At 40.4% G+C, this 20,852-nt stretch overlaps 1 protein-coding gene across 1 annotated transcript in view; it reads left to right on the top strand.

Annotated features, from left to right (window-relative positions):
- LOC106579442 (phospholipid phosphatase 4) overlaps positions 1-20,852 on the top strand; it is a 76,176-nt gene that overhangs the window by 34,570 nt on the left and 20,754 nt on the right. Inside the window, exons 4-5 of the mRNA XM_045701936.1 lie at positions 16,741-16,804; positions 17,672-17,796. Coding sequence (XP_045557892.1) covers positions 16,741-16,804; positions 17,672-17,796 — 189 coding nt within the window. The remainder of the gene's footprint in view (positions 1-16,740; positions 16,805-17,671; positions 17,797-20,852) is intronic.

Below are 20,852 nucleotides of genomic sequence, written 5' to 3'. Positions count from 1 at the left end.
CTAGATGTGATATGCGATTGTTCCAAGATGGCTAGCCTATTGCTATTGCTAGCCTATTGTTCTGAGTATCGCATCCCCTTTTATCGCAAAGTGTGATTACCCAGTAAAGTTATTTTTAAATCTGGCATTACAGGTGCTTTCAAGAGATATTCATCTATAAATCTTAGAATGACAATATTACATTTTAAAAATGTTTTCGAATAGTAATTTAGTAAATTGTAGCTCTGTTTCATCGGATGCATTTGAGGGAAAATAGTTAGTCAACGTTACGCACCGATGTAAAATGCTGTTTTTATATATAAATATGAACTTTATTGAACAAAATAATGCATGTATTGTGTAACATGATGTCCTAGGTGTGTCATCTGATGAAGATTGTCAAAGGTTAGTGCTGCATTTAGCTCTTTTTTGGTTATTTGTGATGCATGTGGTTGGTCGGAAAATGGCTATGTGGCTACTTTTACGATATACTCCTCTAACATAATCTAATGTTTTGCTTTTGCTGTAAAGCCTTTTTGAAATCGGACAACGTGGTTCGATTCATGAGAGGTGTATCTATAAAACGATATAATTTGAATTATTATATATATTTTTTTATTATTAAATTTTGTTATGCTAATGGCGATATGATTTTTCGCTGGATGTCCGCACAGGGGTTAATGTGTAATAATGTGTTTGTGAATGTGATTGACTCTACAAACAGTAATGAGAGAAAATTGATAGGGGTACTCACAGTGCTTGGAGAGGAAACATTCAATGTGACAGTAGATGAGCGGACACATGAGACGTGGCTTCAGTTCATGTCAGGAGAGAGTTGACAATGGGAGGGGAGTGGTCATCACTTCTTACCTTCTTAAATCAGGGAACAGGAGGGGACTTAGCTGGCCCTGCCAGACTCCCTCTACCTACCCAAGGACGTCGGAGTACAAAAATCAGTTAACCACCTAACTGAGGAACTCGTCATACCCTAGATGCAGTCACACCCCTAAAAACAAAAAAACATTTGTCATAAGAAACTGGTTCCCTGGTATACGGAATACCCGAGCCTAAAGCAAGCTTCCAGAAAATTGGAACGGATATGGCGCTCCACCAAACTGGAAGTCTTCCAGCTAGCTTGGAAAGACAGTACCGTGCAATATCGAAGAGCCCTCACAGCTGCTCAATCATCCTATTTTTCCAACTTAATTGAGGAGAATAAGAATAATCCAAAATGTATTTTGGATAATGTCGCAAATCTAACTAAAAAGCATTCCTCAAGAGAGGATGGCTTTCACTTCAGCAGTGATAAATTCATGAACTTCTTTGATGAAAAGAACATGATCATTAGAAAGCAAATTGCTCCTCTTTAAATCTGTGTATTTCTCCAAAGCTTATTTGTCCTGAGTCTACACAACACTGCCAGGACCTAGGATCACATTCATGAAACTAGTGATGGCCTCAACTTTCAAGCTGCATACTGGACCCTATTCCAACTAAACTACTGAAAGAGCTGCTTCCTGTGCTTGGCCCTCCTATGTTGACAGTAATACACGGATCCCTATCCACCGGATGTGTACCAAACTCACTAAAACTGGCAGTAATAAAGCCTCTCTTAAAAAAGCCAAACCTTGACCCAGAAAATATAAAAAAATTATCGGCCTATATCGAATCTCCAATCTGCCTTCCTGAAGACAATGTATACAAAACACTTCAGTCTGGTTTTAGACCCCATCATTGCACTGAGACTGCACTCGTGAAGGTGCTAAATTACTGTCACGGCTGTCAAAAGGATCGGACCAAAGTGCAGCGTGTGTTTCGTTCCACATATTTATTTAATCCGTGAAAACTATGCAATACATCAAATAACTGAAATCTACAAAATAACAAACCGTGACGCAGAGGAGAAACAAACACTACTCACAAATAATCACCCACAAAAACAGGTGGGACAAACATCAACTTAAATATGACCTCCAATTAGAGACAACGATGACCAGCTGCCTCTAATTGGAGATCATACGAAACAAAACCAAAATAGAAATACAAAACTAGAAACTGAACATAGAAATACAAAACATAGACAAACACCCCGTCACACCCTGACCTACTCTACCATATAACCACTTACTATGGTCAGGACATGACAGTACCCCCCAAAGGTGCGGACTCAGACAGCACCTACACAAAACAACAACAAAACCCCCCCATCAACAACCACCCCCCCAAAAAAAAGACAAAGGGAGGGTAGGGTGCGTGACTAATGTCTATGGCGGCTCAGGTGCAGTACCCAGAACCTTCTTATCCAGCGAAAGAGAGAATTAGAGAGAGCATAGTTAAATTCACACAGGACACTGGATAAGACAGGAGAAATACTCCAGATATAACAGACTGACCCTAGCCCCCCGACACATAAACTACTGCAGCATAAATACTGGAGGCTGAGACAGGAGGGGTCAGGAGACACTGTGGCCCCATCCGATGATACACCTGGACAGGGCCAAACAGGAAGGATATAACCCCACCCACTTTGCCAAAGCACAGCCCCCACACCACTAGAGGGATATCTTCAACCACCAACTTACCATCCTGAGACAAGGCCGAGTATAGCCCACAAAGATCTCCGCCACGGCACAACCCAAGGTGGGGCACCAACCCAGACAGTAAGACCACGTCAGTGACTCAACCCACTCGTGTGACGCACCCCTCCTTTGGACGGCATGGAAGAACACCAATAAGCCAGTGACTCAGCCCCTGTAATAGGGTTAGAGGCAGAGAATCCCAGTGGAGAGAGGGGAACCGGCCAAGCAGAGACAGCAAGGGCGGTTCGTTGCTCCAGAGCCTTTCCGTTCACTTTCACACTCCTGGGCCAGACTACACTCAATCATAGGACCTACTGAAGAGATGAGTCTTCAGTAAAGACTTAAAGGTTGAGACCGAGTCTGCATCTCTCACATGGGTAGGCAGACCATTCCATAAAAATGGAGCTCTATAGGAGAAAACCCTGCCTCCAGCCATTTGCTTAGAAATTCTAGGGACAATTAGGAGGCCTGCGTCTTGTGACCGTAGCATACGTGTAGGTATGGATGGCAGGACCAAATCGGAAAGATAGGTAGGAGCAAGCCCATGTAATGTTTTGTAGGTTAGCAGTAAAACCTTGAAATCAGCCCTTGCCGTAACAAGCCCTTGCCTTAAGACGGAGAATCGTTATTGTCCTTACCAGAGAATAATACCAAAGAACGCGCTCTCTTCCACGCGCTTGGAAACACTACAGCCAAAATGGGAGCCACCTAGAAAAACTATAATTTCTGGCTCATTTTTCCTAAAACCAGCCTGAAACTCTTTCTAAAGACTGTTGACATCTAGTGGAAGCCCTAGGAACTGCAATCTGGGAGGACTTAGCCTTATAATTAAAGTGATAGCCATTGAAAATAGAGGTAGGCTGAATTGTTTTTTTTTTGGGATGGTTTGTCCTCAGGGTTTCGCCTGCCATATCAGTTCTGTTATACTCACAGACATAATTTTAACAGTGTTAGAAACTTTCGGATGTTTTCTATCCAATTATATGCATGTCCTGGCTTCTGGGCCTGAGTAACAGGCAGTTTACTTTGGGCACGCTTTTCATCCGGACGTCAAAATACTGCCCCCTACCCAAGAAAGATTAACCTTTTTTATTTTTAGGGGTGGATCAGCTTAATATTGCGGAAAGAATTTTGCTTCCATCAATGTAATTTTCTGCATCATATCCAATCCCCCATTTATTTATTTGATAAATATATATATCCATACACGCATGCATACATATACACATATACACATACCTGTATAGACATACTTTTTTTAAAGAATATACCTTTATTATTATTCCCTGCAAACCCTACCACCGATCGCCCAATTGGAGTAAACTAATAAACACTTCGGCTTTTACCTTCAATTTATTCATCTTATACACATTTTACAGACAGTCTATTTTAAAATAGTTATTTTTTGTTTGTTTTTAGTCCTTCCTCTATTTCTGATGTCCATCCAGTTTGATTTCTATTTGTAACTGTGCTATATCATATTCCAAGATGGCGTAGCAGTTCAGACGTCCTCTACCCTCCTCTTGTCGTGTCCCGTGTATATATATATTTACATATTTATTTATTTATTTATTTTTCTTCACTTATCTTTTTATATATATATATTTTTTTTTATTCTAAAAACTCAACCTCAAAGCACTCTCCTGCAACCCGCCTCACCAATTTAAAAAAGAAAGTATTATTTACCTCATCTGAATTCCACAACAGAAGCTAGCAAGTGTTTAGCCATTTTCACTGGCTAACGTTGAAGTTCAGCTAGCCACGGTTAGCTGTCCTCAGCTATCCATTAGCTCGAAAAGCTATCGCCAGTTTTTGTACAGCGCGACTCAGACCAGAGCATACCGGACCTATTCTCTCTCCTTTCCCCGATTTCTACCGCAGGCTCTGGACATTTACACCTGGATCTTGCAGCTAACTAGCTGCTACCTGAGTGACTATTGGCAACGTCGGTCACGGAATTAACACACATTATTACGGAGCTAGCCAGCTAGCCAGCTGAAGAGTTCCGTTATCTGCCCGAGGGAGTTATCCAACTGGCCCCTCCGTCGCGACGTAACCTGATCGCCCATCTGCGGCCCGCTAATCGTTAGCTGTCTTTTCAGCTGCGATCTGAATAGGTCTATCGGACACTTTTCTTGGGCCACTATAACTAACTATTTTGCCAACTTGGACTGGTCCCCCCTTCCACACGGAACCCCACTAACCCACAGACGGAAACGCACGAGGTGGCTAAAAACAGACCTCCCTCCCATCTTCCACCAGCTTGCTACCTATGGCCCGGCTAGCTGTCTGAATCTCACTGGACCCTTTGATCACTCGGCTAAGCATGCCTCTCCTTAATGTCAATATGCCTTCTCCATTGCTGTTCTGGTTAGTGTTTATTGGCTTATTTCACTGTAGAGCCTCTAGCCCTGCTCATTATACCTTATCCAACCTCTCAGTTCCTCCACCCACACATGCTATGACATCTTCTGGTTTCAATGATGTTTCTAGAGACAATATCTCTCTCATAATCACTAAATGCCTAGGTTTACCTCCTCTGTACTCACATCCCACCATACCTTTGTCTGTACATTATACCTTGAAGCTATTTTATCGCCCCCAGAAACCTGCTCCTTTTTCTCTCTATTCTGGACGTCACAGACGACCAATTCTTATAGCTTTTAGCCGTACCCTCATACTTATTCTTCTCTGCTCCTCTGGGGATGTAGAGGTGAATCCAGGCCCTGCAGTGCCTGGCTCCACTCCTACTCCCCAGGCGCTCTCTTTGATGACTTCTGTAACCGTAATAACCTTGGTTTCATGCATGTTAACATTAGAAGCCTCCTCCCTAAGTTTGTTTTATTCACTGCTTTAGCACACTCTGCCAACCCGGATGTCCTAGCTGTGTCTGAATCTTGGCTTAGGAAGTCCACGAAAAACTCTGAAATCTTCATCCCTAACTACAACGTTTTCAGACAAGATAGAACGACCAAAGGGGGCGGTGTTGCAATCTACTGCAGAGATAGCCTGCAGAGTTCTGTCCTGCTATCCAGGTCTGTACCCAAACAATTTGAACTTCTACTTTTAAAAATCCACCTCTCCAAAAACAAGTCTCTCACCGTTGCCGCCTGCTATAGACCCCCCTCGGCCCCTAGTTGTGCTCTGGACACCATATGTGAACTGATTGCCCCCCATCTATCTTCAGAGCTCGTGCTACTAGGTGACCTAAACTGGGACATGCTTAACACCCCAGCCATCCTACAATCCAAGCTTGATGCCCTCAATCTCACACAAATTATTAATGAACCCACCAGGTACAACCCCAAAGCCGCAAACACTGGCACCCTCATAGATATCATCCTAACCAACGTGCCCTCTAAATACACCTCTGCTGTTTTCAACCAAGATCTCAGCGATCACTGCCTCATTGCCTGCACCCGTAATGGGTCAGCGGTCAAACGACCTCCACTCATCACTGTCAAACGCTCCCTGAAACATTTCAACGAGCAAGCCTTTCTATTCGACCTGGCCCTGGTATCCTGGAAGGATATTGACCTCATCCCGTCAGTAGAGGATGCCTAGTTATTTTTTAAAAATGCCTTCCTCTCCATCTTAAATAAGCATGCCCCTTTCAAGAAATTTAGAACCAGGAACAGATATAGCCCTTGGTTCTCCCCAGACCTGACTGCCCTTTACCAACACAAAAATATCCTGTGGCGTTCTGCATTAGCATCGAACTGCCCCCGCGATATGCAACTTTTTAGGGAAGTTAGAAACCAATACACACAGGCAGTTAGAAACGCCAAGGCTAGCTTTTTCAAACAGAAATTCGCTTCCTGCAACTCAAACTCTAAAAAGTTCTGGGACATTGTAAAGTCCATGGAGAATAAGAACACCTCCTCCCAACTGCCCACTGCACTGAGGATAGGAAACTCTGTCACCACCGATAAGCCCACTATAATTGAGAATTTCAATAAGCATTTTTCTACGGCTGGCCATGCTTTCCACCTAACTACCCCTACTGCATTCAACAGCACTGCACCCCCCACAGCTACTCGCCCAAGCCTCCCCCATTTCTCCTTCTCCCAAATCCATTCAGCTGATGTTCTGAAAGAGCTGCAAAATCTGGACCCCTACAAATCAGCTGGGCTTGACAATCTGGACCCTTTCTTTCTAAAATTATCTGCCGAAATTATTGCAACCCCTATTACTAGCCTGTTCAACCTCTCTTTCGTGTCGTCTGAGATTCCCATAGATTGGAAAGCAGCTGCTGTCATCCCCCTCTTCAAAGGAGGTGACACTCTTGACCCAAATTGCTACAGACCTATATCCATCCTACCCTGCCTTTCTAAGGTTTTCGAAAGCCAAGTCAACAAACAGATTTCCGACGATTTCGAATCCCACCGCACCCTCTCCGCTATGCAATCTGGTTTCAGAGCTGGTGATGGGTGCACCTCAGCCACGCTCAAGGTCCTAAACGACATCGTAACCGACATCGATAAGAAACAATACTGTGCTGCCGTATTCATTGACCTGGCCAAAGCTTTTGACTCTGTTAATCACCACATCCTCATCGGCAGACTCAGTAGCCTTGGTTTCTCAAACGATTGCGTCGCCTGGTTCACCAACTACTTCTCTGACAGAGTTCAGTGTGTCAAATTGGAGGGCCTACTGTCTGGACCTCTGGCAGTCTCTATGGGGGTACCACAGGGTTCAATTCTTGGGCCAACTCTTTTCTCTGTATACATAAATGATGTCGCTCTTGCTGCTGGTGAATCTCTGATCCACCTCTACGCAGACGACACCATTCTGTACACTTCTGGCCCTTCTTTGGACACTGTGTTAACAACCCTCCAGACGAGCTTCAATGCCATTCAACTCTCCTTCCGTGGTCTCCAACTGCTCCTAAACACAAGTAAAACTAAATGCATGCTCTTCAACCGATCACTGCCTGCACCTGCCCGCCTGTCCAGCATCACTTCTCTGGACGGTTCTAACTTAGAATTTGTGGACAACTACAAATACCTAGGTGTCTGGTTAGACTGTAAACTCTCCTTCCAGACTCACATCAATCATCTCCAATCCAAAGTGAAATCTCGAATTGGCTTCCTATTTTGCAACAAAGCATCCTTCACTCATGCTGCCAAACATACCCTCGTAAAACTGACCATCCTACCAATCCTCGACTTCGGCGATGTCATTTACAAAATAGCTTCCAATACCCTACTCAACAAGCTGGATGCAGTCTATCACAGTGCCATCCGTTTTGTCACCAAAGCCCCATATACTACCCACCACTGCGACCTGTACGCTCTCGTTGGCTGGCCTTCGCTTCATAATCGTCGCCAAACACATTGGCTCCAGGTCATCTACAAGACCCTGCTAGGTAAAGTCCCCCCTTATCTCCGCTCACTGGTCACCATAGCAGCACCCACCTGTAGCACGCGCTCCAGCAGGTATATCTCTCTGGTCACCCCTAAAGCCAACTCCTCCTTTGGTCGTCTCTCCTTCCAGTTCTCTGCTGCCAATGACTGGAACGAACTACAAAAATCTCTGAAACTGGAAACACTTATCTCCCTCACTAGCTTTAAGCACCAGCTGTCAGAGCAGCTCACAAATCACTGCACCTGTACATAGCCCATCTATATTTAGCCCAAACTACTACCACTTCCCCTACTGTATTTATTTATTTTATTTATTTTGCTCCTTTGCACCATATTATTTATATTTTATCTCTGAACTTTCTTCAAACTACAAATCTACCATTCCAGTGTTTTTCTTGCTATACTTTATTTACTTTGCCACCATGGCATTTTTTTGCCATTACCTCCCTTATCTCACATCATTTGCTCACATTGTATATAGTCTTATTTTTGTTATTTTTTTTTATACTGCATCATTGATTGTATGTTGTTTTACTCCATGTGTAACTCTGTGTTTTTGTATGTTGTCGAACTGCTTTGCTTTATCTTGGCCAGGTCGCAATTGTAAATGAGAACTTGTTCTCAACTTGCCTACCTGGTTAAATAAAGGTGAAATAAAAAATAAATAAAAAAATATCATAAAAGTTCTGAACCTATATTCATTTTACAGACCCCGTATGTTTTACATTGTTTATCTTGTTATTAGTCCCACCCTTCAGCTCCATACAACCCTTCCCATCTATCCATCAACATCATCCATTTCGGATTTCTATTTGCCATATATTTTTCAACTGTGCTGTGATGCTTCACAAAACAATTGAATCTTTCTATTCTCATAGCTTCTACAGATTGTAAATTAAAAATACTTTTTATGCTAAAATAATTGTTATATTATTGATTGATTGACTATGGCTTTTCAAATCACCCAGTATTGCTATCTGCAGTGTTAGTTCTTGGCAAATGTTGCAATTCTTCAGCCATTCCTGGACCTGTGACCAAAAATGAGCTACATATGGACAATACCAAAATAAATGATCTAATAATTTTACATTTTTTACATTTTAGTCATTTTGCAGACGCTCTTATCCAGAGCGACTTACAGTAGTGAATGCATACATTTCATAAAATGCACCAATTTGTAAGTCGCTCTGGATAAGAGCGTCTGCTAAATGACTTAAATGTAAATGTAAATGTAAATAAAATGTTTTCCCGTACTGGTCCCTCATGGGAATCGAATCCACAACCCTGGCATTGCAAACACCATGCTCTACCAACTGAGCCACATGGGATCTAATGACTCTGCCTCCTCACAGCAGAATCTGCAGAGCTGGGAAGATTGTATCCCCCATATATTTAACATTCTATTAGTTGCAAGAATTTTGTATAGTAATTTAAATAGAAAAATTCTACGTTTTTTGAATCCGGCATTGTTTTGCATATCAATTCATAAACCATGTGCCATGGAATGGGCACATCGAAAATCTCTTCCCAACTATTTTGCAATTTATATGGTACAGCTATCAGTTTTTTGGTCCTTAAATGACATTGGTATATGTTTTTATTTATCACACTTTTCTTTAACCATTTATGTTCTTTATTACAGGGCCGACAAACAAGTTCCTTAATTTTTTTCCCCTTCTACTTGCCTCTTCCATTTTTGTGGTAATGCTGCAATTAATTGGTTGTAATTTTGGGTAGAGCAGACATTTCCATATGTCTGTGTTAGCTGCATGTGTGACATCACTCCACCAGTCCTATTTATAATATCATTCACTAAAATGATACCTTTTTTTTTAAATGTATTCGAAAAATACAGTTTTTTTTTTATCAATTACTATATTTGAATTTAACCACAATATTTGTTGTATTATTTGTTCAGTCTTTTCAGGTGGATTAAACTGAAATTGCAACCAACTTTCTAAGGCTTGTTTAAAAAATAAAGATATTTTGGAGATTATTTCCTTTTCAAACAACCGAAAGTGGGCAGGTGTAATCTGAATAAAGGGAAAAAGGCCCTTCTTGAACATAGGATGAGACATTTGTACTAATTTACTAGAAAACCAGTTTGGATTTAAATATAACTTTGGTATGACTGATGCCTTTAGTGAGAGGTCTAATGCTTCAATATTTAATAATATCTGCCCTCCGAATTCATATTTGTTATAGAAATAGGCCCTTTTAATGTTATCTGGCTTGCCGTTCCAAATAAAATTGAATATTTTTTGTTCATATAATTTAAAAAGCAGGTCACTAGGTGTAGGCAAAACCATAAGCAAATAGGTAAACTGTGATATGATTAAAGAATTAATCAGGGTGATTTTTCCACAAATAGACAGGCATTCTAGGTTTCTTCCTAGGTTTTGGCCTTTCTAGGGAGTTTTTCCTAGCCACCGTGCTTCTTTCACATGCATTGCTTGCTGTTTGGGGTTTTATGCTGGGTTTCTGTACAGCACTTTGAGATATCAGCTGATGTACGAAGGGCTATATAAATACATTTGATTTGATTTTGATTTGATTTTCCTTTCCATGGTTGCAAGTTCTTATCTATTTTTGCTAACTTTCTATAAAAATTTATTGGAGTGAGATCATTTCTTTCTTTTGGGATTTGTATACCGAGTATGTCCACATCTCCGTCAGACCATTTTATTGGTAAACTATATGGTAATGTAAAATTAGCATTTTTTTTGTGATCCAATACGTAATATCATATAATTACATATAATATCATATAATATCATCAACACTTATCATAATTTGGTTTTAATCCAGAGAGGATAGCAAAACTATCTAGATCCTCTATGAGGCCGTGGAGAGACTCTAATTGTGGTTTTAAAAGAAAACATGAATCATCGGCGTACAATGACACCTTGGTTTTTAAGCCACGGATTTCTAATCCCTTAATATTATTGTTTGATCTATTAACAGCTAACATTTCAATGGCAATTATAAATAAATATGCCGATAGTGGACAACCTTGTTTTACTCCTCTAGATAGTTTAAAACTTTCTGAGATGTAGCCATCATTTACTATTTTACACCTAGGGTTACTATACATAACTTTAACCCATTTTATAAGTGATTCCCCAAAATTGAAATATTCTAGGCATTTATATATAAACTCCAGTCGTACTTTATCAAAAGCCTTTTCAAAATCAGCTATGAAAACCGGGCCTGGTGTCCCCGATATTTCACAGTATTCTATTGTTTCCAGTATTTGTCTTATATTATCTCCAATGTATCGTCCATGTAAAAAACCTGTCTGATTAGGATGAATAATATCTGACAATACTTTTTTAATTCTATGTGCCAAGCATTGTGCTAGGATTTTTGCCTCACAACACTGAAGTGTAAGAGGTCTCCAATTTTTTAAATGGACTGGATCTCTATATATACCATTTGGGTCCTGTTTCAATAATAATGATATCAGATCTTCTTGTTGCGTGTCTGATAATCTACCATTTATATAGGAGTGGTTAAAACATGCTAATAATGGTCCTTTGAGTATATCAAAAAAAGTTTTGTATACTTCCACTGGTATGCCATCCAGCCCTGGAGTTTTCCCATCCTTAAAGGCTCCAATTGCATCAAGCAGTTCCTCCTCTGTAATTTGGCCTTCACATGAGTCTTTCTGTACAGATGTTAATTTTACATTATTATTAGGAAAAAAATCCATACAATTAGTTTCAGTTAGTGGAGATGGAGGAACCTGAAATGAAAACATATTCTTAAAGTACTTTACTTACTCTTTCAAAATATCATTTGGTGAATCATGCGTGACTCCATCATTTGTAACAAGTTTGGTAATAAATAGAAAATTGGTAGCATTTCTATGTTGAAGATTGAAAAAGAGTGGTGCATTTTCCCCCATATTCCATCCAGTTCGCTTTATTTTTTATAATATATTACACTGGATCTTTCTTGAATAAGGTCCTCCATCTCTTTTAGTTTTTCCTCTAACTTATTCTGTGCCTCTATGGTACCGTTTTTATTGCTATCTAACTGTACTGTTAGTCCTTCAATTTCCTTTGTTAATATGGACTCTTTTGATCTAAATTGCTTTTGTTTTATAGATGAGTACTGAATTGCATGGCCTCTAAAGGCACACTTAAAAGTGTCCCGTACAATAAGGGGATCTGCTGTACCTATGTTATGTCTGAAAAAGTCAGTTATAAATTCTTCTGTCCTAGTTCTAAACAATTTATCATCTAGTAGGCTTTGATTAAATATCCAATATCCTTGCCCACGTGGAAATTCTATAAGAGTAATATATATGCCAATTATGTGATGATCCGACCGCATTCTGTCCACTATCAACACTTTTTAAACTTTTGGTGCCAGAGAGAATGGCATAAGAAAGTAGTCAAGACGACTAGCTTGATTAAGCCTCCGCCATGTATATCTCACTAGGTCAGGGTATTTAAGTCTCCATATATCCACTAATTCCAATATATCCATGACATTCATGATTTCCTTAAGTGCCTGAGGGTGATAGTTTGTAGTGTGATTTCCTTTCCAGTCCATAGAGGTATTTAAGACCGTATTAATATCTCCCACCATAACAATAGAGTCTAGTGTTGCTTGTAGAGTTGATAAATTCTTATATTTATTTTCAAAAAAGCTTGGATCATCATTATTCAGACCGTATAGGTTAATAAGCCATATCTGTTTATTGTCCAATAACATATTTAAAATAATCCATCTACCTTGATAATCTGTTTGGACAATTTGCACATTTGGATCAAAATTACTGTTAATTAAAACCATCACCCCTTTTGAATTTCTTTGCCCATGGGAGAAATACACTGCTCAAAAAAATAAAGGGAACACTTAAACAACACAATGTAACTCCAAGTCAATCACACTTCTGTGAAATCAAACTGTCCACTAAGGAAGCAACACTGATTGACAATAAATGTCACATGCTGTTGTGCAAATGGAATAGACAACAGTTGGAAATTATAGGCAATTAGCAAGACACCCCCAATAAAGGGCTGATGTTTCGGTCACTTTTGAATGCTGGCGATGCTTTCACTCTAGTGGTAGCATGAGACGGAGTCTACAACCCACACAAGTGGCTCAGGTAGTGCAGCTCATCCAGGATGGCACATCAATGCGAGCTATGGCAAGAAGGTTTGCTGTGTCTGTCAGCGTAGTGTCCAGAGCATGGAGGCACTACCAGGAGACAGGCCAGTACATCAGGAGATGTGGAGGAGGCCGTAGGAGGGCAACAACCCAGCAGCAGGACCGCTACCTCCGCCTTTGTGCAAGGAGGAGCAGGAGGAGCACTGCCAGAGCCCTGCAAAATGACCTCCAGCAGGCCACAAATGTGCATGTGTCTGCTCAAACGGTCAGAAACAGACTCCATGAGGGTGGTATGAGGGCCCGACGTCCACAGGTGGGGGTTGTGCTTACAGACCAACACCGTGCAGGACGTTTGGCATTTGCCAGAGAACACCAAGATTGGCAAATTCGCTACTGGTGCCCTGTGCTCTTCACAGATGAAGCAGGTTCACACTGAGCACATGTGACAGACGTGACAGAGTCTGGAGACACCGTGGAGAACGTTCTGCTGCCTGCAACATCCTCCAGCATGACCGGTTTGGTGGTGGGTCAGTCATGGTGTGGGGTGGCATGTCTTTGGTTGGCTGCACAGCCCTCCATGTGCATGCCAGAGGTAGCCTGACTGCCATTAGGTACCAAGATGAGATCCTCAGACCCCTTGTGAGACCATATGCTGGTGCGGTTGGCCCTGGGTTCCTCCTAATGCAAACAATGCTAGACCTCATGTGGCTGGAGTGTGTCAGCAGTTCCTGCAAGAGGAAGGCATTGATGCTATGGACTGGCCCGCCCGTTCCCCAGACCTGAATCCAATTGAGCACATCTGGGACATCATGTCTCGCTCCATCCACCAACGCCACGTTGCACCACAGACTGTACAGGAGTTGGCGGATGCTTTAGTCCAGGTCTGGGAGGAGATCCCTCAGGAGACCATCCGCCACCTCATCAGGAGCATGCCCAGGCGTTGTAGGGAGGTCATACAGGCACGTGGAGGCCACACACACTACTGAGCCTCATTTTGACTTGTTTTAAGGACATTACATCAATGTTGGATCAGCCTGTAGTGTGGTTTTCCACTTTAATATTGAGTGTGACTCCAAATCCAGACCTCCATGGGTTGATAAATTGGATTTCCATTGATTATTTTTGTGTGATTTTGTTGTCAGCACATTCAACTATGTAAAGAAAAAAGTATTTAATAAGATTATTTATTTCATTCAAATCTAGGATGTGTTATTTTAGTGTTCCCTTTATTTTTTTGAGCAGTATATATTTCGCCCTCCTAGTTCTTTTTCCACAAAACTTCATCTAAAATTGTTGAATGGGTTTCCTGTAAACAATAGATATTATATTCCTTCTCTTTTAACCAGGTAAATACTGATCGTCTTTTCTTATTATCTGCTAGGCCATTACAATTGTAACTGGCTATACTTATTTCTCCAGTTATCATAATTAGACACGACTTTAAAGAGAGGTTAACCTTTGTTTAACTAGAAAAGTCAGTTAAGAACACATTCTTATTTTAACCCAAACCCTATCATAACCCAAAATATAAGGCTGCATTATGCCATTGTTTATAACAGGAACATAAACCATGTATAGCTACAAAATATGTTCAAAAGCTGTCAACTACCTTCTACATGTCCCATCTGAGTAGGCTTATGTATTAGGCTAGGTCAAACGTAAGGTTAAGGAATAGTTTCATGGAATGTGGCTGGAGATTTTCCATTGATCTTGCTTTTTAGTCCAGGACTAGCCTTCATCTTTGTACATGAAAACCTCTACATAATGTTTAAGGACAGTAATGGGGTAAACCTACTACTCCAGCAAAAGCCTTATTAATGCATAAATCATATTAGCTTTTGAATTTCCTGTCTTTTTTGGCTTCAGACATATGGTAATATTTCACTTAACTTCTATGGGCTACATGAATGACACAGCCAGTGAATGACACAGCCAGTGAATGACACAGCCAGTGCATGACACAGCCAGTGAAATATCAGGGCGGCAAATTCAAAACTAAATTTCATAATTCAACTATCTCAAACATGCAACTATTTTACACCATTTTAAAGATACACTTCTCCTTGATGTAACCACATTGTCCGATTTCAAAGAGGCTTTACAGCGAAAGCAAAACATTAGATTATGTTAGGAGAGTACATAGACAAAAATAATCACACAGCCATTTTCCAAGCAAGGACATGTGTCAATAAAACCCAAAACACAGCTAAATGAAGCACTAACCTTTGACGATCTTCATCAGATGACACTCCTAGGACATTATGTTACACAATACATGTATGTTTTGTTCGATAAAATTAATATTTATATCCAAAAACAGCATTTTACATTGGTGCGTGATGTTCAGAAAATGTATTCCCACCAAAACGTTCGGTGAATGTGCACATCAATTTACAAAAATACTCATCATAAACGTTGACAAAATATATAACAATTATTTAAAGTATTATAGACAGACTACTCCTGGATGCAACCACTTTGTCAGATTTTAAAAATAGCTTTACAGAGAAAGCACATTTTTCAATATTCTGAGTACATAGCTCAGCCACCACAGAGAGCTATACAGACACCCGCCAAGTTCGGGGCAACCGAAACTCAGAATTAGTATTAGAAATATTCTCTTACCTTAGCTGATCTTCGTCAGAATGCACTCCCAGGACTGCTACTTCCACAAGAAATGTTGTTTTTGTTCGAAATAATCCATATTTATGTCCAAATACCTCCGTTTTGTTCGTGCGTACAGATCACTTATTCAAAGGCATAACGCGCGTGCGCGGCACCAGAGACGAAAAGTCAGAAGCATGTCAAACGCTGTTTAAAATCAATCTTTATGTTATTTTTAACGTAAAATTGCGATAATATTCCAACCTGGACAATAGCATATTCATTCAAGAAGAAAAAGAAGGAACGGCGCGCTCGCGTGAATCGCATATCCAATCCCTTTGTTGCCAGGCAGACCACTCAGTAACTGAGCTCCTATTATCTGCCCAGTAACAGGAGAATGCTCAAACCACTTTCTGAAGGCTTTTGACAGCCAATGGAAGCCTTAGGAAGTGCAACGTAACCCCACAGATACTGTAGTTTCGAAAGGGACTAGAAAGAAGAACTACAATTGTCAGATCCTCCATTTCCTGGTTGACTTTTTCTCAGGTTTTTGCCTGCCATATGAGTTCTGTTATACTCACAGACACCATTCAAACAGTTTTAGAAACTTCAGAGTGTTTTCTATCAAAATCCACTAATAATATGCATATTCTAGTTTCTGGGCCAGAGTAGTAACCTGTTTAAATTGGGTACGTTTTTCATCCGGCCGTGAAAATACTGCCCCCTAGCCCAGACAGGTTAAATAATAATAATGAAAAAAACTTTTAAGAATCAGTGGGTATAAATCTTTAATTTAAAAGTGAAAAAATGGGTGTCCCTTTTAATGGTCTGTTTTAATATTACATTAGAGGCAGGATAACTGGCATCGATCCAGAATCTCTACCACAGCAGCAAAGGAAAACAGTACTGTACAATGCAGTAAAGAACTTGGCAAACAGTTTTCTCCTCATAGAATATCATTAATCTGTAATAGATACACACCTGCCCTCTGACCCAGGTTTATTGTTGGGGTTGTAAGTGCTGTATTGTGTTTTACTCTGTGTCTCTGTAAAACCTGTTTCTGTCTCTAGTTGTTTTTCTCTGTCCTACAGCTGTCTCACTTGCTCTGGCTTTGAATGGAGTCTTCACAAACACTATCAAGTTGATAGTTGGCAGGTAAATAAATAATGCAATACACCAACTAGACTCAAACACTGTTTGGGAAAAGGTTTGATTATATGTCAAAGCAGAGTACTGTACCTTATCTTGATTGGCATTCACACTCAGCTATGATGGGTGTCATTTTCAAAATGTAACTAAATGCCTTTGACGTGTATTGAAAGTTAACTTCAGGTGGTAAAAGCAATAACAAACCCCTTTCTCTTAAGGATCCGACCCTTATTTTCAATTTTTGCCTAAAATTACAAACCCAAATCTAACTGCCTAAAGCTCAGGACCTGAAGCAAGGATATGCATATTCTTGATACAATTTGAAAGGAAACACTTTGAAGTTTTGGGAAATGTGAAATTAATTTAGGAGAATATAACACATTAAATCTGGTAAAAGACAATACACAGAAAAAAAAACAAACATGTTTTTTGATCTTTGAAATGCAAGGGAAAGGTCACAATGTACTAATCCAGGTAGGTGTAGTGTATGTGCAACATTTTAGACTGATTCAATGAACCATTGCATTTCTGTTCAAAATGTTGTATCAATACTGCCCAAATGTGCCTAATTGGTTTATTAATACATTTTCAAGTTCATAACTGTGCACTCTCCTCAAACAATAGTATGGTATTATTTCACTGTAATAGCTACTGTAAATTGGACAGTACAGTTAGAATAACAAGAATTTAAGCTTTCTGCCCATATCAGATATGTCTATGTCCTGGGAAATGTTCTTGCTATTTACAACCTCATGCTAATCACATTATCCTACATTAGCTCAACCGTCCCGTGGGGTGGGTGGGGTGGGGGCACCGATCCCGTAGAGGTTAAGAGAGCGATTGATTTAAGTGTATTTTTTCCATTCTCCACAGACCCAGGCCAGACTACTTCCAGCGCTGTTTCCCAGATGGACAGGTGAATATTAAGATGCTGTGCACCGGAGAACCAGACCTAGTGTCAGAGGGACGCAAGAGTTTCCCCAGCAGCCACTCCTCCTGTGAGTACCAGTCAGTCACCAGCCACAACACTGAAACCTCTTAAATTAAAGTCCCCATATTTGGGGACCCTGTTTGAGTTTTAAATTAAATTCAGTCTGGTATGAGAACGGTAGCCCCATCTGCAAAATCAGGGTGTCTGCCGAAAGCTGAGTATCTTGGCTATTGATCTGTGCCTTAAAATCTTTGGTGTGACTTACTAGCATATATGGGCATGAAAATGTATAAGGGCAGACCGAGCCGGTTACCTCATTTCAAGGTTGCTACCTACATTCCGGTTAGCATTGTGAAGCATAAACAAAATAAACCCAGAATAGGTTGATTCACACCGAAAGCCGGGACTCCACAGATCATGAGGATGTCTTATTTGTCTGCCTGTAACCTTCCATTATTGATCACCAGCCCCGAAAGTCAAAATGTTTATTTGACACGTTTTCACCAAACGGCAAACATCTTACAAGGTAAGCTTAGATTTAGTCTGTGTTTGAGTTATAGCTACATGGGGGGTACAAAATGAATCCTTAGGTTGGTAGGAACATATCTAGCCTATTGCAATGTTATCTGATTATGTATAACTTGATGGCAACATCGAATGTCCACGAGTGAGACTAGCTTTTGACATGATCATTCATTGTCTGCTGCTGGAAAAACGCATGTCTTATGGCTTTACACCCCCTGCTATATTGTGGATTAGAGTCACCTGTCTAACAGAAAGGGTGTTCTTTTATAGAAGCCTCTCCAACATAATCCAGGTAGAATCAGGAATTCCCCAGGGCAGCTGTCTAGGCCCCTTACTTTTTTCAATCATTACTAACGACATGTCACTGGCTTTGAGTACAGCAACTGAAATGACTGCAACACTTAACAAAGAGCTGCAGTTAGTTTCAGAATGAGTGGCAAAAGAATAAGTTAATCCTAAATATTAAATCTAACAGCGTTGTATTTGGGACAAATCATTCACTAAACCCTAAACCTCAACTAAATCTTGTAATAAATAATGTGGAAATTGAGCAAGTTGTGATGACTAAACTGCTTGGAGTAACCCTGGATTGTAAACTGTCATTGTAAAAATATATTGATACAACAGTAGCTAAGATGGGGAGAAGTCTGTCCATAATACAGATCTGTTATACTTTCTTAACAGCACTATCAACAAGGCAGGCCCTACAGGCTCTAGTTTTGACGCGCCTGGACTACTGTTCAGTCGTGTGGTCAGGTGCCACAAAGAGGGACTTAGGAAAATTGCAATTGTGTTTAAATGACTAGCACACAGCTCGGACACCCATGCATACCCCACACGACATGCCACCAGAGGTCTCTTAACAGTCCCCAAGTCCAGAACAGACTATGGGAGGCGCACAGTACTACATAGAGCCATGACTACATGAAACTCTATTCCACACCAGATAACTGATGCAAGCAGTATAATCTGATTTTAAAAAACAGATAAAAATACACCTTATTGAACAGCGGGGACTGTGAAGCAACACAAACATAGGCACAGACACATGCATGCACACACATGATAACATACACATTATACACGCATGGATTTTGTGTTGTAGATATGTTGTCGTGGAATATAGTGTGTTGTGAATTCTGGAATTAATGTTTTGTAATGTTTTTAAATTGTATACACTACCGGTCAAAAGTTTTAGAACACCTGCTCATTCAAGGGTATCTCTTTATTTGTACTATTTTCTACATTGTAGAATAATAGTGAAGTAAATCACAGACAGTGTCACCAGCAAAGCACCCCCACACCATATCACCTCCTCCTCCATGCTATACGGTGGGAAATACACATGCGGAGATCCTCCGTTCACCCACAATGCGTCTCACAAAGACACGGCGGTTCGAGCCAAATATCTCCATTGGTCGTGTTTCTTGGCCCAAGCAAGACTCTTCTTCTTATTGGTGTCCTTTAGTAGTGGTTTCTTTGCAGCAATTCAACCATGAAGACCTGATTCACACAGTTTCCTCTTAACAGTTGATGTTGAGATGTGTCTGTTACTTGAACTCTGTGAAGCATTTATTTTGGCTGCAATTTCTGAGGTGCAGTTAACTGTAATGAACTTATCCTCTGTAGCAGGGGCAATTATGGGTCTTCCATTCCTGTGGCGGTCCTCATGAGAGCCAGTTTCATTATAGCAGTTGATGGTTCAACTGTACTTTGAAGTTCTTGAAATTTTCCGTATTGACTGACCTTCATGTCTTAAAGTAATGATGGACTGTCATTTCTCTTTGTTTATTTTAGCTGTTCTTGCCATAATAAGGACTTGGTCTTTCACCAAATAGGGCTATCTTCTGTATACCTCCCCTACCTTATCACAACACAACTGATTGGCTGAAACACATTAAGAAGGAAAGAAATTCCACAAATTAACTTTTAAGAAAGCACACCTGTTAATTGAAATGCATTCCAGGTGACTACCTCATGAAGCTGGTTGAGAGAATGCCAAGAGTGTGCAAAGTTGTCATCAAAGCAAAGGGTAGCAATTTGAAGAATCTCAAATATAAACACTTTTTTTGGTTACTACATGATTCTATTTCATAGTTTTGATTCCTTCACTATTATTATACAATTTCATTCAACTTCATTTTGCCGGACCGCAGGAAAAGTAGCTTCTGCCTTTTACACTGTTTCAACCTGTTGTTTTACATCTTTCTTCAAATTGATCATCACAGTGAGGTGAGTTTTAAAAGTACAATAGGCCCACTGTTGTGATGATAAGTGTTTGATGTGATTTTTGATTGCATTTGCATTGATGTCAGCGTGGTTAGGACCTGATGGTAGTTAGCATGTTGTGTACTACCAATGCATGTCCAGAGTGCATAAAAGGAGATTACTGTGACTCAATGATCACGTGGGTCATGACTGCTGACTGCGGTAATATGGTCACTGCAGCAGCCCCATTTGTAACACATTTATGTAGTGTTTATGAAGGTTTTATGAAGCACTTATAAGCTGCACATCATTTAAAGCGGGGCCTCCAAGATTATGATATAATTAAAAGTGGAATAAGTATTTGTCTCTCCCTCTTTCCCCCATCCCTCA

This window comes from Salmo salar, chromosome ssa19 (assembly GCF_905237065.1).
Source record: "Salmo salar chromosome ssa19, Ssal_v3.1, whole genome shotgun sequence".
Taxonomy (NCBI): Eukaryota; Metazoa; Chordata; class Actinopteri; order Salmoniformes; family Salmonidae; genus Salmo; species Salmo salar.
This window is presented reverse-complemented; position numbering and strand designations above follow the sequence as displayed.